Here is a 24464-nt window from a genome sequence, read left to right on the forward strand (position 1 = left end):
GCACATCTCCCACTGGGGATGTGCCCACAACCCAGGTACATGCCCTTGACCGGAATCGAACCCGGGACCCTTCAGTCTACAGGCCGACGCTCTATCCACCGAGCCAAACCGGTTTCGGCCACTGACTGATTTTTAACAGTAACTCAACTTGCATTTCTGGAATGGGCCCCATTTGTTCTTGATGACTTATCCCTTTTTAGCTTTATGCTGGATTTCAGTTTGTTGATATTTTGTGTAGGATTTTTACATCAGTGTTTATGAATGAGATTGGCCTATAATTTTGTTTTATTTTAATGTTCTCACTGAATTTTATTATCAAAGTTTGCTGACCTCTGTTTTCTGGAATCCTTTGTGTGATATTGATAATATTTCATCCTTAAAATGTTTGGTAGATGAGGCTACCTGGGCCTAGAGTTTTCTTTGTTGGAAAATTTTTCAATTAATTAGACTAAGTTTTCTTTAGTGATTATAGTATTCAGATTTTCTATTTTAACTTCTGCCTAATTCTCTCTCTTCTCTTTTTGGGGCTATAATTATATGTATCTTAGGCCTCCTACTATGTTCCCTACATTCTGTATTTATTTTGGGTACATGTGTTCTTTTATCCAGCTTCTAGTTTATGATTCTCTTCTTAGCTGTATCTCATCTGATATTAAACCGATTTTTGGTTTTGGTTATTATATTTTCCAGAGCTGTATTTTCTACATAACTCCTTTTTAGTTTCCTAGTCTGTGCCAAAGTTCACAACATTTTTCTTATTTTGTTTTACATATTTATCTTGGTATTCTCAAAATCTGGGTCTGATAACCATTATCTAGAGTTCACATGCATCTTATTTCCTTATCTTGTTTCTCTTGGCTTTTGGTCATATTGCCTTGCTTTCATATTGTGAATCTGGCTATTTTTGATTGAGTGCCAGCTACTTTATGTGGAACCTCATAGAAGGAACTGAGGCCTATGACAATGTTCACTTTCCAGGGAGGGTTTACATTTGGTCTCAGGCAGGCTGGTGGTGGCCTTCGTCCCCTCTCAGGGGATGAAGATGATTCAAAGTCGACTTCAGTTCTAGAGAGGCCGGTCTGTGTCCAGCTCACTCCTACTCCTCGGGTGTGGCCCTTTGGAATCCACCCAAAGCCTGGGATTTTACCAGACACGCCCCTTTAGCGAGTCCTGCACTGCAGTTTGTGTCTCCTTGCCTTTTTTTGTGAGGCTGTTAAGAGATCTGTTCGGTTTCTCAGCCTCTCACCAGCCGCTCTAGAATTGGCAAAAGCCCTGTGTAAAAATGTCTCCCAGTGCCAGACTCACAAGCTGTCTTGATTTCTGACATCTCTCACATCTGAGCCCCATGTCTTCCCTGCCTTGCTAGTTCCACACTTCATAGCAGACTTGGGAGAGAATTCTCTGAGCTTCTATTACTAGAAGTGAAAATACAATATTTGCATTTCTGTGAATTGCTTAATCACATTCATTGCTAATTTTTTTTATTGATTTTGTTCTAACTTAATCTATTGACATTTATTTTATTAGACATCCTGTTTATTAATGATTTATTAGTTAAATAAGTTGCAAATACTTTCCCCCAGTTGCTTATCTTTTAACGCCTATATTCAATATTTTCTTTTTTTGAGAATTATTTTTCTTTATGGTTTCTCAGCTTGCTAAGGAAGGTCCTCTCTATCCCAAGATTATAAAATATATTCTTTTATTTTCTTCTAGTAGTTTTAAGATTTTTTTTTACACATTTAACTCTTTAACCCATCTCAGATTTATTATTGTATACTACATAGGGTAAGGATTGTGGTAGACAGAATATCTCCCAGGAATCTTGGTTCTCTAATCCCTGGAATCTGTGAATATGTGCATCACATGGCAGAAAGAGACTTTGCAGGTATGCTAGTAATTAAAGTTAGTGATCAGTATCCTTAAAGTCGGGAGGTTATCTCAGATTATTGGGGTAGTGAGCCCCACCTAAACAGATGGGTACTTAAGGGCAGAGAACTTTCTCTGGCTGGAGACAGAATAGATGTGGCTGAGAAGGATTGCTGATTTAAAGTGGGAGGGGACTCTATGGGGAGGATGCAGGAGGCCTTGCAGGGCTGAGAGAGGCTCCTGCTGACAGCCAGCAAGGCAATGGGGCCATCAGTCCTACAGCCAGCACTGAATTTCACCCACAACCTGAACGAGCTCGAGGGCAAAGTCTCCCCTAGAGCCTCCAGGTAAGTCTAGGCCAGCCAACGCCTTGATTTTGGTCTTGTGGTACCAAAGCATTGGGGCTCAATGTCATAACAGCTTTGAAAGGGAAGAGAAATTAGTCCTTAAAATAATAGGCACTAGTAATAGAGTTTCTCTTAATACCAAGCAAAGCCAACCTGGTTCATGATTTTGGTGAAGAGAGAAGGGCCAGCTGCTCCTTTCCCCAAATGTTATGTTTCCCATACCTACTTGCTGAAAACTGAAATTATGGGGGTGGAGGTGAAGGGTCAGGTTTCAGGGGCCAGAACTTTATTTTTCAACTAGTGACTTATTAGTGCAAGTTATTCCTCAAAATGTTCACCCATCAGAGTCTTTACCAAAAGAAAGTTCTGCTAGGTGAATGTGGTGAGAAATGTGGAAATACTGGGCAGCAGAATGGGCTGCAGAGGAGGGCAAGTTCTGTGTGTGTGTGTGTAGAGGGGAGCTTGGGAGGAGGAGCGGGAAAAGGAGAGAAAAGCATCACTAGGCGTTTGGCATGGGGCTGGCCTGGTGGTCCAAAATAGCCCGTCCAAACCTGTCCTTGGCTAAGAGGGTGGTACCAACTCCTACAAATCAGTAGCACTGAGCTGCGAGAAGAGAGCTCATTCCATTTTGACAAAACTGGAGAGGAAGGCGGCCTCTCTCCTTCATACCAGGAGAGCAGGGAACGGAGCTCTAACTTGTGTGGCTGTAGAGAGCGCTTGGGTTCCCTTTCAGCTGGCGTCATCCCGGGATATTGCTCACCAAGAGCCACGTGCAGGCAGGTGGTTTCAGAGTTTTCTCTGCCTCTGTGGTTATGAATTATATAGACTTTTAGTGCTTTAACTACAAACAGAGGATTTTCCCGGTGGGGGAGCAGAGTTATGAAAGAAAAATTCTGAAATACAAGTCACTGGGGTAAGAAGTTCTCTTGGATGTGGGTGGGGAGTTCCTGATGGGGAGCCCAGGGCGTACCACGTGTTGGAGCAGCTCAGCCTACCTGGAGGGCCCTGGGGAAGGTCCAAGAACTACGGAGAAGTGCTTGACATGTGAATTGTGTACAAGCTAAACACAAAATAAAGAATAACCCCTGGCCCTGCCATTTAGTTTATTGAAATGGAGTGACTTCCCTAAGAGTCGTGTCCCAGGTATTGGCCCACTCGGGACAGTGGCTGCGTCCCTGGTGGCTAGAGGCTCAAGATATTCATGGCCCGGATGGGTGCTGCGAGGGCTTCACCATTGGGTGCTTTGTTCTCCGTGGTTCTCCAAGTTACTTATCCTCGGTGAACAGATATTACAAACTGATCTTAACCCTGTTTCCACTTTTTTTCTAACTAAGTGCATGACATTTAAAATATACCTGCTAATTTTTAGTCTCTGTGAGACTCCTCTCAAAAGACTTTCTTTTTTCTGCATGAGAGCAAGAATGTATTTTAAATGCATATCCTTAATATAAAAACTCTAGAGGTAAAAGAGAAAGGATTATAGGATTTGGGAGTTTGGGGGAGGGGAGTTAATTGATTTTTTTCTGTTATTTTGTTTGGTTGAGTGGGATTTTATTTATCTTTTGGATTATTTGGGGGGGGGGGGGGTGTTGCTTTCTAGTACATCAGGATGGGACCAGAGTTGTAGTCAATCCTATAACATAGACCGACTCAGAAATACCACGTTCTCCCTCACCAACCTCGCCCCGAAGTTGTGATTGCTCTCTGTAATTCACTGGGTCTCTACATTCGGTTCCCTGGACATTTTCCCAAGCTTGTTCAACCATTAGCCTTCTGGACTTCTGGGTTTAAGTACTGTCAGATCAGATTTAAATCATGTGGTAAGGCTTGGTAGGTCCATCATTGTCCTCAATTTAAGAAGCATTACAGAGGTCACGACATTGCTACAAAGAAGGTGGCACTAATCCCTCACTTTATAAAAGGGAACGCTGTGGTATGCATTACAGCGAAGGCACCAGCCCCACCAGCCCCGAGCCCGCGCCAGCCATGTGCTCATTTCCTCTGCGCTGTGTACTTCCAGGGACGGGGAGCACAAAACCAGATGTAAGCTATTTTTCAAATACTCCTCTGACTTAGCATTAAATTTCCCTTAGACCAGATGCCAGTGTTTAAATAATATCCTGAAGGATCCAAAGAGAAGGAATTACTCATCGTGTTTCATTCATATAAAATCTGAAATAAAGGGGAGAGAAGTACAAAGAAACCCAAGTACCTTGACTGTGCCTGGCCGGACTCGACTCATTGGAAAGGAATATGGCCTCACTCACGAAAGCTCAGAAGTGAAGGCCTCTCTCTCTCTTTAAGTATCAATTAAGCAGCCCATTATTTATTGGTGCATTTTAGTAAAAACAAAGGCAGGCCATTCTAGCTTCTCTGGCGCAGCAGTATGGTTCTGTTTTCAGGAGATTGGGCAACACTGGCTCTCAAGCAGCTCTGTGCTTCCATCACTGCTATTCACCTACTTGACAGGTTTGTACCTTGCTCTCCACAATTAGCGCTTTGCTGGATGCGTCAATTAAGACAGCAAGTAACGCAAGCCCTGGTCTCGGAGGTGGGTGTTTGCTGCAGTGCTCCCGCACCATTACCCAGAGCTTCACCAAGCACGCACACCGCTGGTCCTGAATCACCCAGAGCCAGGCATGGGCCCAGCGGTGATATGGGCTCTGGGTGTGCAGGTCTCTTGTAAGAAAGAAGTTGCGTGCAAAAGGCGCCCACACAATGTGAAACAGGCCAGTACAAGGTTTTTCAGCAGGGAGAAGGTCCTCGGAGGTGAAATGGCATGACTTTGTAGTTGGCCCTACCAGAGTAGTGTGTGGTGTGTATGGTTGCTGGTTACTTTCTGCAGCAGCAGGAGATAGCAGGTGGTGGGAGCACCCCGAGCTGGCCGGCCCAGGGGACCCCACAATGTGAGGTGCTGGTGTATAAAGCTACGTGAAGTCAGCACGGGTATTCGTGCGGGACGCATGCATTGGAGGTGGGGAGGCTCTCTGAGCGACCAGAGTTGTCGTGCAGGTGACAGTGAGGAGGTAGCCAGGCAGTTGGGGCAGATGTCAGGGTGAATGATCCAGTCCAGCCGGTAGGGTGCGGCTGCTTAAATCGTGGCCATCATTACGTCGCTGGCTCATTAGTTGGGCCAGCTCACCGGGTGCAAAGTCAGGGCCCTTGGCAGGGAACCTCAGCCAGGGTCAAATAACCCATTAGAAAGAACTGGTTGAAACTCACACTGGTTTACACAAGAACAATTTTTTGGTTCATGTAACTGAGAAGTAGTATTGGCTTCAAGGGAGGCTTAATCCAATTACTCAAATTATGTGCCCGAAAGCCAGTTTTCCATCTCTATGTTTTTGCTCTTTCCTTATTATTGGCGCCATTCCTGCAATTTATGCCCTTGTGTTGCAAGATGACGGCTAGCAGTTCCGGGGCGGTGTTTCAGGCTCTGATCAGCAGAAAAGAGAAAGTTCCTCTCCACTGGAGCTCCTGCAGGAGTCCTGGGCTCCTATTTCACTGGCCCGAACTCTATGTCTAGCAGGACCTGGAGCAGGAGGCAGGGAGAAGGCTGGTCATGCACCTGAACTGGGTGAGTGAACAAACCCTGGCAGGGCCTACAGTAGCCAGAGAAAGCTAGCTGTCTCCACTGCTGGCCTTGGCTGCCAATGTGCCTCCTGTCCTCGCCTCCTGTGTCAGCAGCGTGTTAGGGCAGGGTTTGCAAACATAAAGACCACCGAGTGACACAAGCCGAGTGGGGTGGAGAAGGTTTCTAGTGAGTTCTAGAAGTTATTAAAATTGAGGCGGTATTATGGGCTGAATGCTTGTTTGCCCCCAAATCCATATGTTGAAGCCCTAAGCCCAGTGCGATGCTGTTCTGAGATGGGGCCTTTGGATGTGATTAGGTCGTGAGGGTGGAGTCCTCGCGATGGAATTAGTGCCCTTATAAGAAGGGATCTTGTTTCTCTCCATCATGTGAGGATACAACAGGAAGGTGGCTGTCTGCAAGTCAGGAGGAGAGCTCTCACCAGACCCTGAGCCTGTGACAGCCACCCTGACCTTGGACTTCCAGCCTCCAGAACTGGGAGCAATAAGCGTCTGTGGCTTAAATCACCCAGTCGGTGTATTTTGCTGTAGCAGCCCAAGCTATGACAGGTGGGAACCAGGAAGCCAAAGGTGTCGAGATATGTGTCCATGAGGACATTGATTTGATAGCGTCAGCAGGATTGAGACAAGACTGCTGGAAACCTTGACATGATCTGTCTACCTGCAATCTATAGCCATTTCATCACGAAATGTGTTGTTTCTACCTCCAAAATGCCCTTCAGTTCCGCTCATTTCCATCCTCCCCACTGTCATCTTTGTTTGAACCCTCATCGCCTCGAGTTTGGATGAAATGGTCTCTGTCTAGCTGGCCTACCTGCCTCTCATCTCTCAGTTTTCTTCCTTAGAAGCTTATGCAGCCCTGACATCACGCTTTCCTCTGCAGAAGAATCCCACTGGCTCCCACTCACTGCAGACCCCCACAGTTTTCTGTAGCCTGGACTGTCTGTCGGTATTGCTTCCACACACCCCACCATCTCCGTCAGGTGTCAGCTGGGGGCTCTCGGCACCCACACCAGCCACTCACTGTTGCCTTGGCCTTTTTCTCTGAACCTGCAATGTCCTTTCACCAGATCTCTGTGCAGCCTCCTGCTGTTCACCTCTGGGAGCACAATCAGCCTCTCCCTTCTCCCAAGACCTTCTTCCCCCACCTTTCTATTACACTTATACTCAGTTTCCCCGTGGCTGGAGGTGTGATGTATGTGGGCTAACTTTGCTTCCAAACAAAATCGTAAACTCCTTGGTAAAAGGGTTTAATGTCTCCATGTTTCGCAGAGCAGACTAAGTTGGTGAGCTACTGGGGGCTCAGCATTGATGGGGAGAGGTGAGGCGGGAACCACTGTGCAGAATGCGTGCATCCAGCTTTGTGTATGCTGTGGGCCGGGCATCCTTGAGGCTGCTGCACCAAGCCCAGCCATTTCCCACATAGCCACCCACCCGGTCCACCATCTGATTGGCTTCGAAGAGTTTAAATTCAAAAGCAAAGGTTGATCCCGAAATCCTGAGATGGTAGTTGAAAGGCCTGTATGCGTAGGACTAGCCACCTTATGCAGTCCTTAGGCAGGCTCACCGACCACCCCACCTCCTGCCAGACTTCTGACGTTTACTACGCGTGATCCAGAAACACAGGTGAGCTGTACCATGGGGAGATTGAATTTGAAGTCTCAGACAAGTCTTCCCAAAGTTCCACTCCATCACACAATTGCTTCGCCTTAAGGGACATTCAAAGTCTATATTACCCTAATTTCACAAGACAACAACCCTTGTATTTCCAAGGTCATTGGACATGTCAAAGGTCACATAAGGCAATTTTAGGACAGGGAGTTGGGTATTTAAAATCTTCCTAAGGCCAAGAGGAAGCAAGATTAAGTTTTACAAAGCTGAACAAAAGGCTAGCATAATGCAAGATAAAATAGTATTTTTATCCCAAAACTCTTAGGCTTTCCACTGCCAACATCAGTTTTGTGTTTTTTTTTCCAAATTTACTAGTATTTTAAAAACTGAATTCACTTCCACCAAATAACATGATAGTGTAACAGGTTACATTTGTGAAACATTCATTTTACCATCCACTAGCATTTCTCCCAAAGAAACTAACATAAACTAATAGAAGATCTGTTACTCTTTCCTACCCATTAGCTACCATAAAAATCTTCTTTCTATCCCTGATCTTCTTGATTAATTACACCTTCTAGTGGATTCTTTTATTTATTTATTTTTATTGTGATGAAAAACATATACAATTTTCTCAATGTTATCTTCGATAGGGGTTTAATCTCCAAAATTTACAGGGAGCTCATACAACTTAACAAAAGGAAGATAAACAATCCAATCAAAAAATGGGCAAAGGACCTAAATAGACACTTTTCAAAAGAGGACATACAGAAGGCTGAGAGACATATGAAAACATGCTCAAAGTCACTAATCATTCAAGAGATGCAAATCAAAACCACAATGAGGTACCATCTCCCACCTGTCAGAATGGCTATCATCAACAAACTGCAAGTGCTGGCGAGGATGCGGAGAAAAAGGAACCCTCGTGCACTGCTGGTGGGAATGCACACTGGTGCAGCCACTGTGGAAGACAGTATGGAGTTTCCTCAACGTCAGTTTTAAATGCATGATACAGAGAAGGCATGAAGCTGCTATGGAGCCCTGTGTTACCCACCTGGGCTACACAGAAGGATCCCTCTGAAGCAGCCTCCAATGGTTGGAAATCAATACAAGCAAACCATCTAGAATTCGATCTGAGTAAGAAAAGGCACCCTTTCTGTTTGTTTTCCCTTATAAATGAGGGAGTTGAACTTTTCACCATAATATGTTTACCTTGTGGGACAAGAAATATGAAGAATGACATTAGTCTTATACCTGCACACAATGTTCTCATTTAAGTAGTGAGTTTTCCTGTTACTGAAGTAAAGGAAAGAAAGAAAGCTGTCCCGAGAGGGAGGGTCCCACAGCCCTCAGCCACCTTTCTTTTTCTCTGTCTTTACTCTCTACCAGGAATTCTTCGCAGACACCATCAGAATATATTTCTAGACTTCAGTCAACTTTTAATACTAAAGAAATGTCTTCAACTGAAAGAACAAAATCTTTCTGCTCTTTATTTGACCTTTGTTGGTTTGATGTGTTTTAAGAAAGTTCTGGGCAACCATTTTATAAAGAATGCACCCAGACATTCCTGGAGGGCATACGGTGAAAATAATAGTGAAAGAAATATTCGCAGTTCTCCCCTTGGTGGGTCTGACATCCCATTGCTCTCCCCACACAGTTTATTAAGGGCATGTTGAGTTTGTCTGTATTAAGGACAGCGTACTTAAGTTTTGAAAGGTACTTGAACTGTTTCTAACAAAAATTTTACTTTCACCTATGTCCAAATGGACCCAGCCATGTTAATATGTATTCCCAATTTATCTGATTGGTAGAAGTAGGAACCCCAGTCTCTCTTAAAAGACAAAGTGCACCACTCCCTGGGCCCGCGTCTCATTTGACCTGGAGCAGCTGTAGCTCTGGGTGGGTGAGCCCAGTGTCACGTGGTCAGGTATGTTCCACTTCACACACACTCCAGCCTGCTGACGAAGGTGGAAACAATGCTTTCATGGTGGCAAAAACAATCCGTGTACTCTTTTCAAACTTCAACTAAATAATGATGTACTCTTACTTTTTAAATAGCATCGATCTCTAGTAAAACATGCAGCCTACCCTCTGGGGACCCACAGTTCAATAGGACAAAACAGTATGTAAATCAATAATTATAAGATTGTGTGACAATGAAGCAAAAGCAGAGGCTTTGGGGTAATTAGCTGTGTGACTGTGGGTGAGATAGGAACCACACTAGGCCGATTTCTTCATATATAAATATCCATAAACGTCTCTCAGAGAGTTGGTGGGAAGATTAAATGAAATGTAATACATGGAAGGGTGCGGTTGGGTGCCTAATACATAGAAAACACACAGTAAATGTCCGTCGTTGATGGTGGTGATTGTCAGATGCATGAGATTTTAAGACATCTTAGAGGAGGGCGTGGTTACCTTGCCTGGAAGGCTGAGGCCTGGAGAGGTGCTGCCTGAGGAAGTGACCGGTGCTCCAGCTGGTCAGGCTGGGAAAGGTATGCAGGGGGCACAGCACAGCCTGTGCAAAGGCATGAGGCCTCGGGGGAAATGCAGGTCATTACAGGAGCACATGGTGTCCTGGAAAGTAAGACTCGGATCCGATAAGAAGGTTCTTAGATGATCTGTGCCTAAGAGATTGTCTGTAATCTGTAGGTTTAAAAACTCATTGAAGTGTTTTCATGATGGAGGAGTGGGGAGGGCAAGATGATCAGGTCTGCATATTAGAGCAATGGCAACAGTGGAGAGAATCCTGGGAAGACCCACTGGAAGCAGCACAGCTCCGCCAGGATGCTCATTTTGAATGGAACTCAGATGTATTCATCTCTAGTCAGAACCCTTGAGCTTTCCCCTTGTCTTCAGGCTAAAGCATGACCTTGAAAGTCCTAGCCACCCAGTCTCTACCTGCCTCACTCATCCCCTGCCCACCACACGACCTCCATCCACACCTGATCCCTTGATAGTCCCTCAGCATCTTACACACGTTCACCTGTACGTCTCCTCCCTCTTGTCTGTCTAGAAAGTGTCTGCTCATTCTGCAAGAGCAAAATAGGGTTCCATGTCTCCATACAGACTTCCATTATCCCTCTGAGGAGTTATCAGGCTCCCCTGTACCCTTCCTTGGCCTATTATACTACAGTTGTGTGTTTATGTAGCTCCTTTTCTCACGTAAAAAGCATAAGGTTCCAAAGAACAGAAACCACTTCACCCTCACTTTGCTCTTCCACACAGAGCTTTGCAGAGTGTTGGTGGGAGACAGATCCTCCGTCGTCCTGCAGAAATCCTACGTGAAGTCGTCGGGCAACTGCATGCTTCCTCACTTTTAATTGAATGAAGGCCCCTTCATCTCTGCTGTGTAAAGGTGAACAGCTCCTGAATTTAGTCAGTGACTGTTCACAATGGTGTTTAGAAGTTTTCTGCTCTGAGGTTGTAGGGCAGTGATGGCGAACCTTTTGAGCTTGGTGTGCCAGCATTTTGAAAAACCCTAACTTAACTCTGGTGCCATGTCACATATAGAAATTTTTTGATATTTGCAACCATAGTAAAACAAAGACTTATATTTTTGATATTTATTTTATATATTTAAATGCCATTTAACAAAGAAAAATCAACCAAAAAAATGAGTTCGCGTGTCACCTCTGACATGCGTGTCATAGGTTCGCCATCACTGTTGTAGTGTCTCTGTTCCCATATGCTGGGAGGTAGGGAGATCCATGCACAAAATCGTCATCAGTGTTAACTGGAGCCGTCTAAGTCAGTCCCGGGTGCAATAGCAGGACAATGACCATCTTTGTATTCCTGTCTCGCGTTGTGTGCAGAATGCCATATCTGGCAAGAAGGGCCTGCTCCAACATAAGGAGGTAATTGGTGTTGGAGGGAAGATTTCACTTATTATGGCCGAGCGGGAGCATGCAGAAAGAATGAGCAGTCGTCGCTGCCTCTTTTGAAAGATGCTCTCCAACCAGGTCAGAAATCTCTGACTAAAGCAGGTGTTTGAATGATATTTAACTGAAGATTAGACATCGATACAACATATCAGCCAACTAATTCCACCTTAAACTCTCCTCACTTGTAGCATCCCTGCTCACCCAAATCTCATGACTAATTCCCGATGTAGGCGGCTCCACGTGGTGGTGACAGGCGAGGTGACAATGGAGTGGTCTTGTCTCCATCGGCCTCTGCAGCAGCTGACACCTCACTGCTCCCCTTCTCCGTGAGCCCCAAGGCCACGCTCCCTCTCTCTTGTCTTCCCCCCACCTCTCGGCTCTTCCCCATCTTCCCCTGGTTCTGCTGCGTCTCCCGTGTCCTAAATGTGGAGCCCCTTGGGGGTCTTTTGCTCCTGGGAAATCCTGTTCCCTCCCTCCCCCTTGAGAGCTCTTCCCTTCCTAGGGCTTCCATTTCCGGTTCAGTCTCCAGGCCTGGCTTGTCTCAGATGCCCAGGCCTATATTTCCTCACGAATATCTCCTAGCCCCTCAACCTGAGTGATTGCCAACCAGAATCATGTCTTTTCTCCCACCCACACACAGACCAGCTCCCTCAACCATCACCCTGTCTCTACAGTAACATCCCTTTTCTGGTACGTGGCTGAAGGCATCCATGCTCACTGAACTCATCTCTCGCTTTTCTTTTCTACAAGCCAGGTGTTAGCTTCTCCTATACAGCCTTCCCTAGCGCTCACCTTAGAACCAGAGCTCCTGCCTCTCCTCCATCGCTCCAGCCACTCTGCTGCCCTGGATCGCCTCTCCTGCGATTTCTTTATAACATTTTCAGGTTAATCCTGCCCTTCCATCCCCCCACCCCCAGCCACAGGTGGGCATGGGGCAGGTCAGAGGTCAGGTTTCAGCCCTGGTTCTAGCATTGCTCACTGAGCTGAAACATGATGCTGTCCAGCTCCCAAATTTTCTCTAAGCCTTAAACAGAATCTTGATAGTATGTGGACGATTATATCGGAGTCCTTTAATTCAGTGCCTGGCATAGGTCTGTTTCTAAGTGCTGGTTTCTCTTTACTTTCTCTGTTTCCTGCTACATTATATTGACTTTTGTGGCAGGATTGTTACTGCCCTCCATGAATTCATGGTGCCACCTGCCTATTCAACCATGGACTCATTCAGCCGTTACCTCATTGAGACAATATTTACTGAGCATTTACTTCAGGGCACAAAGAGGAAATATACCATGGACTCCAACCCCTACCAGCCTCAGGGAATACCAGTCTCCCTCCCAAGTCCTCTGGATCTTTCTAACAAAGTCTGTTAGGCTCCCAGTCTCAGATTCCCTGTGGTTGGAGTTGGGGTCTGGTGCTGACACCTCTACCTCTCAGGAGGTCTGCAGGGCTGATGCCCTCTCTCTGGAAGGAAGGAAGGTCAGGCACTGTAAGCAAAGGTGAAACTCGCCTTGCCCTCCCTCCCCGGTGTTTTCCCCAAACCCCTTCTGAGATGGAGCTTACAGAGTAAGCAGGCAGGATGCTCGCCTCTGACACGGAAAAGCTCGGCCCGCCGAGTCTCCATGCTCTTCAACGTGGACCTCCCAGGTCCCCCATTCAGCCTGCCTCACCCCTTCCCCGGAATTGCTGCACGGCTCATAGCCCTTTAAGACTGACTTACACCAGCCTTTCCTTGATGGAAGGGAGTGTCCATAGTATATATCATCCTAAGTGAAGAAAAATATTAGGAATGGTCTTATTAGGAGGAAAAACAGTAGAAATAGTAACCAAAAGTATGTATTCTAGTGAGAAGGGAGCTGGCATTTAATTTCAGGAAAATGAGAGGCATGACTCATTTCCTATGGCAACCCGGTAAAGACAGTCAGATAGTGAGTAAGGGGAGAGACAAAGAGGAGGGAACAGCCGGGATGAAACACACCCCCTCCTCCGGGGTAAATCTCTGAGATCACTTTTGATCTCGGCAGCCTGCAGGCCCTGGGGTTCGCCTCTGATTTTCCCAGCTTTGAAGCTGGCCTGCTTATTAATAGCCACCGCGATGACAGAATCTGCTCTTTGTATTTAGGAGGAGGTTTTGTGATTGGTTTACTCGAGACACTGAAGATCCTGTCATCTTAAGACAAAGACTGACTTAACACCAACACTCGTGTGCTCTGAGGTTTGGGCTCATTCATTCACTCAGCACGTGTATTGAGCTGCAACTCCATGCCAGGCACCATGCTCAGGGCTGGGCTGCAGCAGTCAGCCAAGCAGTCGGTCTGGAAAGGGCGAGACAGCGAAGGTTTCAGGCTTCAGGCCACAGGGTCTCGGTCAGGACCCCTCAGCTCTGCGCGGTCATGCCAAAGCAGCCACAGCTAATCCGTAAACAAATGAGCATGGCTGAGTTCCAATAAGACTTTATTTACAAAAACAGGCAATGGGCCAATTTGGTCGGCAGGCCCAAATTCTCTGACCACTATGTATCCACCAAAGGGATACATAGTCCACGTTGTTCAATTGGGACTATTTGGGTTGTAAGGACAGAAAATCCAATTGGAACTGACAAAGGTGCAGCTCGCTAGGGGCCCAGGTTTCTCTCTAGTTCCCAGCGCTCCGTCTACACTGGTGCCACGCTCAGTCCTGCGCTCTCTATGGCAGCAAGATGGCTGTCACGCCCAGAATGACACCCAGGGGAAGCCCAAGGGATGAGCTTCCTGTCCCAGCATCTCTGTGACTCTGGTTACCTTGACATGGATCACAGCCCCACACCCCAAGCAGCCACTGCGTGGGGGAGTGGACGACTGGCGTGGCCTACCCCCACGCTTGAGCCCGGAACCTCGGGTGGCACAGAGTGGGAGGTGGAATGCAGTGACTAGAGGACTCCTGAGTGAATGCTGGGGACAAAACTCACAGCTGTCCCCTGCACATGTCTGTGCGTCCTGAATGGGTACCTCCGGGCCACCTTTGCTTGTAGGAGCTCTGTCTTTAATAGGGTTTCAGTTCTTCATCTCCATCGGGAGCTAAAGCATACAGCTTACATGCCAAATGCTGCCCAAAATTTTAGTATTTATTCACACACGTTTATTTCACGTCACAACCTTCATCTTCTGACTGGATGTTTAAAGTCTTTGATTCACGAACAGATCGGCACAGCTGATTGGTTATTTTCTGGCCTGCGACTGTCTTATGCATTCCCCACCTTTTCTCTGTGTGAGTCCTCACCAGTGGGCTTACAGACCCACTTGCTCTGTGGTGTCTGAGTCTTTTAACCACCTGGTCTGGATCCAGAGCATCTACACCTACTCACAATGCTCGGTTCTTCGTGCGCAGGCCGGGTTTCCTCCGGCACCAGGAAACCGCTCCTCCGAGCTCGGCCTCACTGACCAGCGCCCCTCCTCCCGGGGAGCCCCAGGCCCACGGAGCCCCAGGCTTCACGCCCTCGGGTGGACGCTGGTCCCTTGAGCTCAGCCTCGGTTTTGAGGGGACACCAGTTGGAATAAAGAGCCGTAAGATAAACCCACATTGGAGGAAGAGGGGAAGTGAGTCTGTTAAAGGCTGTTAAGAAAATTGCGGTTACTATTTCCGTTTTCACTTTATGCGTTGGAATCACAGAGCACCCTCCTCAGAGCGGCTCTCTCGGCAGTTGCTGTGGCAACACAGAGCCCCTTAGCCCAGTACAAATGAAATTGCTCAGAAGGCAGTGTGTTTCTTCCCAGCTGCACGAGAGCATTTTGTTTTGCTCCATCTTTTACTGCTATTTCTTTCACTCTTCTTCTCCGAACCACATTGGAATTAAACATAAACCTATATGCTCACTTCCCTAAAAAGCCCCTGCAAAACCTCTTTGTTGCACAATGGCCCATCCTCAGAAACGTCCTCCCCGTTTCTGCTTGTATTGTATGCGACCCTTCCCACAGCCTCCTTCCCTGTGCCGCACCTACCCACCTCCCACCGCCTTTCACTACCCGAAGAACCCAATGTCTTCTTGATGCTCTCTACCTACCCTAAGCCCCCACTACATGTTCACTCTCCTTCAGAGTACATACTCTGTCCCAGAGCTACCTGTTCCTTCCCCAGCTCCTACCCCTACAACCAACCCACCAGGCAAGCTCAGCTTTATGGCCCAGCTCAGCCTGGTGTGAGGACAGGGTTCTGCATAAACTAATCCACAGTGAGGGGAGGCATCTGATATCTCCCTTCACCCTCCACGCATTTCCAGTTGGTGGAAATCCAGGCTGAATGGAGAGAGACTTTTGATGGGCTCCTTCCCTTCCATGGAGCGGGGCTCTCGCCTGGGAGCCAGAGCTGTCAGCAAGGACCTGAGAAAGTCCCCACACGCCAACCGTCGTCGGTAGCCGGGAGATATAATACGGCTCAAAACCAGGTACTGCTGTTTTCCAAATGCATGGAGGTTGTTTTAAGTATAAATTACAAATTGATTTAAAATCTATTCTGAATCCATAGCAGCTTTGTGTCATTATACACAGTCTTAATAATGGTCCGGGGGCGATGCGGGAAAGTGGCCATTGAGGAGATGACATCAATAGGGTCCTTACTCGGACCCCAGAACGCTTGTCTGGACTTTGCAAGGCAACATCAGGCCCAGTCACTTTCCTGAACTGCTTCGCTCTTACCTTAAAATACAATAATAAATGACTGTGCGTTTCATTTAAAACGTGAAAACACCACCACAGCACTTACCAGCAACAACTCACTACGTGGCTCCCCCCTTTGCTCCTCGTTGAGCGTGAACTCGGGATTGTGTACATTGAAGCAATAAAATAACCTGCTCCAGGCTCCGTCCAGAGGTGGTTTATGCAAAGCTGCCACCCCCACTCACTTGCTGTTTGTTACACAGCAGGAGGTGACAGAGCTTTGACATGTTGGCCTGATTAATTGATACAGCGTTTTTCAAATAAGAACCCCATTAAATATGTTTTAGTTCTCCCTACACATTTTCAATGAAATTATAGATTTCCAAGGTTTACTTTTTTCAGCATCACTTTATCTCCAAAGACCCTCTTCACTTGAGTCAATTACATATTCTATATACTTTGTAGTCTCTCATTTATGCAAATGGGTCTTTGTCTGATTATCCAGGATATAACTTTTACTTAGGTGGAATGCTGAACTCCAGGCATGGGTGTTCTTAGTCTTCATCCCCCATTTTTAAACTTAAGGGAAATATTGTCACTGCTTTGCCTTCGAGGGAAAGATGGGCAGTGTGTTGCCATGGTGCAAAAACTGATATCTTTGGTCACATGGGTACCATGTTACACCCATACCATGTCCACTCAGCTTACAGGGGTCTTACTACATCATCGGGATGTCATTGTTTGTCATGGTGCCCTGGTGTTCTCCTTTTTCTTTCTAAAGGTAAGAATGTGAAGGAAAATAGAGAGAGAAGTAACTGTGGAGAGAGGGAGGCTTATGTCTCTTTGGTGTGATGTGGCTGAGGAGGTGGAAGAGCAGATGATTGTACATGGTGCTTTCTGAGGGCAGTGGGAGTGGAAATGAGCCACAGCAGTACTAGGAATTCCTTCCAGAAGTCCTCAAGTGAGAACAGACTTTGAATTTTTCTGCATTTAATAGTCTAGTCACACACTATCTACTAATGAAAGTTAATGCTCACATCTAATAATAAAATAGATTTATATGTAAAACGTTTGATCTCCTTTAGTGAAGGAAGTGTATGTCCATCAAACTCTTTGCTTAGATCAATTCATATGTGAGCAGGCAGGAAGAAGAGAGAGTCAGAGGTGGGATAGAAAAATGGTAGCAGCGGTCAAAAATGATATAAAGGACTATAAGCTAATTCTTTTCTTCCTCTTATATTGCCATATGACACACTTAGATATAGCCTTCACTGCCTGAATTCAAATGTGTGCTTGTGTGGGGGATTTGTGGAACTTTCATTTTAGTTTGGTTTGTGCCTTGCACTGGTATAGATTTTTAAAATCAGTCTACATAAATCATTAATAAATTAAAATGTTATGCTAATTGGAGTGTATGGGGGAACCAAGCCATATTGGAACCAATTGCTGCTGTCCTTGTTGTTATATTGCAGTTTTTAAAAACGGAGCAAACACTAGATGGATGTCTGGAAGGAAGTAGTAGTACATCCCACCGCCTTTCCCCAGCCCCTGTTAGGTTTGGGAGAACACCAGTGTTTCGTGGGTAAAACGGCTCTAACTGCTCTAACTGTCTGTGAGTTCCCTTTCCTTCTGGGGTGGGAGAAACGTTTCAGCATCTGGAAAGGTTGCTTGAGGAACTGCAGAGCATGGTGGCTAAGGAGAGTCAGACTACTTGAATGCAAACCATGGCTTATGGCTCTGGGCTCACTCCCTGGCTGTCAGAAGGATCACACTTATTAAAACACTCAGAGTTGGATCTGGCACATAGAAAATACTCCATAAATGGTTGCTGGTGGTAACATCTTACAAACAGAGTGAACCAGATTGGTTACAGTTTTCTATGACTTTACTAAAGTAACAGGGTTCTGCTTGGTATAATGATTTTTAAATTCAGGATTTGGATTTAAGGATTCAGAGTTGTAATATTTTTCTGATTGATAGTCTCACTTATAGGTGAGGTAATTTTAGATTTTCCAAGAGCTCATTTTAAGTTCACTCAGATTCACTGAAATCATAAAAGCTAAAAAGAAAGGAGTAGACAGGAAGTAGAAATGCCTAGATCCTCAGTAAAAGTTGGGAAATATAACATACTGAATTTAAAAAGGGATGGAAGGGATAGTGGTGATCAAAGAGCAACCTTGCTCAAACAATTTTCTGCTGTCTGTGGCCTAGCCTCCAATAGGGGGAGACCATCAAATGTGAAAAGTGAAGTGGGGGCAAGAGTCAAGAAAACTATAAGCATCAACTAAAGGGTTTAAGTGCGGGGCTTGACCTCCAGAGCACTCAACACTGAGGGGAGAGCTTACTGGTACGTTCCCTACCTCAATATTGGTGGCTCCATTCAAAAATGAGGTTTAATTTTTTTAAAGAAAAGGGAACTAGCATAAGGTCCTTGCTAGACAGAGAGAGAAAGAAGGAATGTAAGAAAAAAGCTAATAAAAAACACAGATCAAATGGGAAGTTACCCAAGAAACAGAGGGAAGGTTCAGACAAGGTATAGTTCTTTATAACAAACAGTCCTTCACAATGTCAGAGCGTTTACAAAACACGCTCACATATCTCTCTGTCAAGGAAAAAGCTGGGGGGAGATAGAGAAGAAAAAAGAAGGGATATGTGTTTAAAGAGGATATAAGTCAACAGACAGAGATGAAAAGTGATCTCTCAGATCTTAGGGAAAATAGTAGACAAAAATCAAAAGATTACTGAGATTGAAACCATATTAGAAGAAACAAAAATAGAAAAATTATAACTGAAAACATCCAAGGAAATACAGTGATCAGACTAAAGGAAATCCCACAAAATGAAAGGAAAATACAAAATAGATATAAAAGTATAAGAAAGTAAAACAATAGATAAAAGTATAATTATGGAAGATTACCAAAGAAGAATCTATACATGCAAAATTTGTATTCTTGGAGAAAAAAGCAAATAGAAAAAGATTCATATGTAATATGAACACAGAACAATAATAGAATACAAATAATTCTAACAGAAGAAACTTTTCTTCAGAGAATTGAATTTAAAGATAGAAAGGGCACACACAATGTCTTGGGAAAATTGATACAGAATAATTAATACCAAAACATATCGCAGTGAAGCTACTGAATCAAGGAAAAAGAAAATCACATGGGTCCTGGCCGGTGTGGCTCAGTAGGTTTGGTGGCATCCCGTGCATAGAAAGATTGCTGGTTCGAACCCAGTCAGGCACATGCCTGGGTTGCAGGCTTGATCCCCAGTGCAGGGTGTGCAGATGCAGGAGGCAGGCAATTGGTGCTTTGCTCTTTCTTTGATGTTTCTCTCTCTCCCTCTCCCTTCCTGTCTCTCTAAAAATCAATAAAAATATTTAAAGTAAAAAGAAAGAAAATCACATGGGCATCCAAGTAGAGAAAGAAAGTCATATTCAATATGGAAAAAAATTTAACCTGGTTTCAGACTTCACCATAGCTATCTGTAATACCAGAAGACATTGAAAAAATGTCTCTAAGTATTAAGAGAAAGTGGGATTGAAGAATTTTTATACCCAGCCAAGTAGTCTTTCAAATGTACAGGCAAGTGAGCAGACTTTCTTAACAACCAAGGTTACAAGCAGACACGTATCCTTTTTAAAGGAGTAGTAGCTCAAAATTTCAGAGCCAATGTTGAGTGATAGAAAAATATAGTTAATAGTAGCCTGTGAACCCTCAATAAATGTTGGCCTTAAGATCTGATTTATAAAGCATGTGTTTTCCTGTGCTTTTGCTTTTCATTTGAGTCAGCTGACAGATGTAACTATCAGACTTAAGTCCAAGAAGAAAATGTGGGAAAAATCAAATATTGCATCAGTGGGAAATATCATGTTTCATTATTTGCTTTTCTTTTAGGTATAAATCACAAGATTAAAACATAAAAAAAACACTTTGCCAAAAAGTGAAAAATTATATTCTAGCATGTTCACCATGGGCTTTTAGTAGGGAATGAAATGATTAGAACACATTTCTTTCTTAATTCAGTTCGGAAAAAAAAAAAAAAAAAAAAGCTGGGAATTAAAGACTAGTAATTTTAAATCATCCTCAATAAATCCATGGACTTGTCTAACTGAATTTATGCATATTTTCATAGTAATTCCTTTATTTCTAGATATGTCCACTGAATTATCATTTACAAGATATACTGCAAGTCAGCTTTAATATTCAGTTAAGTCATACACAGCACCATGCAATGGATTTTTAAATCCTATCGTGTCTCAGATTAGGAGGAAGAAAAAGAAAGAATGATAGCTAGCTAGATAAAGACACCGAGACATACACACTCACATTCATGCTCATACTCATGGACCTCTTCATCCTGCTCCGGGCATGTCTCTTCCACCTGCCCCACTTGTCTCTATCTTAAGCTCTGAGCGAGGTGAGTGGGATGAGCCCTCAACCTCTCCCCTACCAGCCTGTGGCCATCAGTTGTTGAGCACAGAGCTGACTGTGTCTGGAGGGAGAGGGAAACCCATGTACTAGAGCTGCTCACAGTGACGAGGGCACTCTGGTCTCCCCACGGTGCGGAGACTTGGAGACAGTGGTATAGATTATCCTTCATTCATATCTTCATAACCATATGGATTCTGTCGAGCGCCCAGGTGCCTAGCCCTGTTGGAAACATGTCTTAAAGCAGTGACGGGCTGCGAATTGTCCTCCAATCACAGTGTGTTGTGATCATGGCCCACATCCTGGTCAAGAAAAGGTATGGGGTTAGCCCAGTGTGTGCATCGTGATGGAGAAGAGAGCGCAGGTATTGTACTTCTCCAGCACTGAACACGGTGGCACCAAGGGTTTTAAAGAAACAAACTGCTGGTACAGGTACTGTCCCTCCCAGGCTCACAAGGACAAGCTGAGTACCTTTTGAGTTTGTACTGTGCTTCCTCTTATTTTCTTATCTGGTTTTTGACCACGTGTAACAGACTTATCTTTGTGATGAATAGGTATTATTCTGGGATTTGTTAAAGTCAAAACAGTTGTTTCTGTGTATATAAATAAATAAGCTGTCTTTTTTTTTCCACTTTAGATAACTTACATACGACAAGAGTATGAAACAAAATTCAAAGGGTTGATGCCAGCTTCTCTAAGACAAGAACTTGAAGACACCATTTCCTCCCTGAAGTCACAGGTAATTACCAGAATCCCGCATTCCCGAGGGTGTAGGGGATTTATCCGGAAAAGACACTTGCACATAACGTCTATCCTGAAGTGAAGCCAGAAACCCATGTGATGCCACGGCATGACCTGAACCCAGAAGGAATTGTTGTTGTTGTTTTTCATTTTTTTCTTACTAGTTTAAGAACCCATTGTCTCAATAAGCTTTTCTTAAAAGCACCCTTGAAATTGAAAACTTATGGTCACTTTTATTCATTTAGTCTACATTCCTCTACGGCCTCACCCTTTTATTCTTGGTGCCAGGCCCAGAGTGCCATCGCTTAGCACATTGCTAACTCCTGGGTGTGTACATGTGGCGAGAAACAACGCACAGTGAAGTCAAGAGTATTTTTATTCTGCTGTATTTTAATGCATTTTAAATTCAAGGCAGAATAATGACAAGGTATTCAAACAATTAGGTTAAATATTTCTTGCTGAAATGTGTAGTTCTTGGTAATTTATAAAATAAAATATGAGCGATAAAACCAATTTAAATGTATATAGTTAAAGTTAATTTAAAGCTTCCAACATAAGTTTCTTCTATAAAGTCCTATGAATATATATATATGTATATATATATACACACATATATATATATATTCTCTATGTTTTATATATTGCTTGTCTACTGAGCTTTTTTAAACTCTAAAATGAGAAAGAGTTCACATATTCTCATTTCTAACACACTTAGAAATTTAAAACATACATTTTTTTCATACAACAACTATGTTCCTTCTGTATTTCTAAGAATCTTTGTATGGCTGAGATTGATTAAAACACTAGCCAGGACCCAGAATAGCCAAAAACCATTTTGGAAAATAAGAATAAATTTGGAGGATTCACATTTCCCAATTTCAAAACTTACTACAAAACTATAATAATCAAGACAGTGTGACATTGGTTAAAGAAGAGACATACAGAGCAATGGAGTAGAATTGAGAGTCCAGAAAAAATGCCTACATTTGTGGTCAGTTGATTTTCAACAAGGGTTCCAAGACAGTTCAATGAGGAAAAGATAGAAAGAATGTTGCTGTTACAATTGGATAACCCACATGAAAAAGAATGAAGCTGAGGCCCTTATAAGTTATACACAACTTAACTCAAAATGGATCCAAGACCTAAACATACTGGTAAGAGCCCAAACTATAAAACTCTTAGAAGGAAACGCTAAGAAAAAATCTCAGATAAAAAGGGAAATCTTTGTACCTTAAATAAGGTATTTTTTCAGCGATGAGACCAAAATTACAGCAGCAGGAGAAATAAATAGATGAATTGCACTTCATTGACATGTAAAACTTTGTACTTCAAAAGACACCATTCAGAAACTGAAAAGTCAAACCATGGGTTTGCAAGTTACTTATCTAAGAAACTTTTTTTAAAGACCACATTTTTGTGGGGAAAGGCTCCATGAGGGAATGATGTCTTTGCTCTCTGTGCCACGGATGGTGCCTGGCACATAGTAGGTGCTCAGTAAGTGTATTTTCAACAGAAATAGATGATGTAGTGTGATGGCACTCGCATAGCTATTTATCATGTGCAAGACAAAATGTGGAGCAAATTTTAGCCGTTGCTTTTCTATTTCCCTCAGTAAAAAGCCTCTTCTCTGAAAACGAAATGTCCATTCTATCTATGCTGCTGGCCAACTGCTGCTTCTGTGGCTGAGAGGTTTGGCTGTGCTCGCCCCTGCATAAAAATGGGTCCTACAGGCGAGTGCTGCCCTAGGAAGGGTTACCTCCTCTTTGTTTAGGTGAAAAGCTCCCTGGAGTGTGGTTTTACCCATTAACCTTGTCGGAGAGCTTCCATAGGGTCAGCTAGGTAAGGCCTGGCACCTTCAGAAGAGTGTTTTTTAGAAAAAAGAAAGGAAGGAAGAAATCTGATACCCACCTGCAGGGCTTCTGTTGTCATATCATTTCAAACTGGATGTTGACCCAAAGAGAGAGAGAGAGAGAGAGAGAGAGCGCCATTGCCTGGGCCTCAGCATTGGTAGCTGCATGGGAGGCACGCCCGCAGAGCGAGCACATTTAGTGGGAAGCACAGGTGCCTGTGTGTTTTGAAAATTGTTGGAATTCCGATTGCAAAGCACCATGGGGGAAGGGAAACTGAAACGTGCGATCCTCGCATCTGTCAACATTATCATTGTCCTGTGGGTCATGTGAGCAATTGGATAATATTAAGATGACAGTGATAATACAACTAAGGGAAACCGAGGGAGCGCTTGGCTATGGACCCACTTAGAGAGACTGCTGTCCTCGCGCGTGAGCACTTTCTCTGTTCTGCCAGCTGTACTCTCCTGCTTAACTATGTCTCCGAAGCAAGCGTTGCCATGGTTTCAGTTCAGACCAAAGAGACGAGAGTAAACAATTCCAAAATGATCAAATACCACTGGCTCTTGATTCCATCAAGCCATGGTACACGTTATCCCCAAACAGTTTCTGCTTGGTCCTAGAAGGTGCTCTTGAATTTATAATAGAAATTTATGCTTCAAAATAATCAAACCACATTGTAAAGGTCTGACTTCAGAGAATATGCTGAGCCACCTAGTCTCCTCCACCCCCCACCACCCCAGCTGTGAGCTCTGCACTAGGGAGGCAGTTCTGATAGTCGCTCCACCTCCTCCTCATGACCTTGGGAGGCGTCTGTCATTAACCCCGTTTTGCAAATGAGGCATCAAAACTTTAAGTAATTTTCCTAGAGCCATAAAGGCCAAAGCAGGAATTGAACCCGAGTTGGCATAACTCCAGACAAAACCCAGGCTCTTTCCACTACAAAATGCTGTCTTCAACCTCAGGGAATCCCCAGGATGGGTTGAGGTTTCCAGAAGGCCGTAATTTTCTCTCCACTCACTCATTCACTCATTCACCAGCTGGGGAATACCAGCTCCACACCCAGCCCTGTGAAAGGAACTGGGGGCCAGAGACGAGGAAAAGTCATCCTCACCCTCCGAGAGCTCAAGGTCTCAGGGAGCGATATGAAAACAACCACAAGGCCGTGCAAGCAGTGCTGATGAGTAGACACAGGAATGCCGAGGAGCGGCCCTGAGGGTGCCCAGGCTGGGGCGGGAGCAGTTGGGAGGAGCCGAAGAGTTCAGTGACGTTTGAACCACATAGTGGAGGATGGATAGGAGATAGTTAGCCAACTATTCCAAAAGAGGAACAGCCTGTGCCAACAGGTACACAAGTTAGGGACAGTGGGAAGGCGTGAGGGGAGATGGAGCTGCAAAGAGAGGCCAGATGACAATGGCTCTGCGTAGGCATTTGAACTTGATTCTGTCACCTCTGGTGGGCTTTCGGTGGGGACGCGATGTGATCCGATGTAGAAACACAACGTAACATCCAG

At 44.5% G+C, this 24464-nt stretch overlaps 1 protein-coding gene across 4 annotated transcripts in view; it reads left to right on the forward strand.

The window, feature by feature from the left end:
- Positions 1-24464, forward strand: part of CEP112 (centrosomal protein 112) — a 296853-nt gene that overhangs the window by 270572 nt on the left and 1817 nt on the right. For all 4 annotated transcript variants that reach the window (XM_070394174.1, XM_070394176.1, XM_070394175.1 and 1 more), the window contains one exon: positions 21001-21102. In XM_070394174.1, the coding sequence (XP_070250275.1) occupies positions 21001-21102 (102 nt within the window). The remainder of the gene's footprint in view (positions 1-21000; positions 21103-24464) is intronic.

This window comes from Myotis yumanensis, unplaced genomic scaffold (assembly GCF_028538775.1).
Source record: "Myotis yumanensis isolate MYYU_CA2020_CCGP unplaced genomic scaffold, mMyoYum1.0.hap1 SCAF_16, whole genome shotgun sequence".
Lineage (NCBI taxonomy): Eukaryota > Metazoa > Chordata > Mammalia > Chiroptera > Vespertilionidae > Myotis > Myotis yumanensis.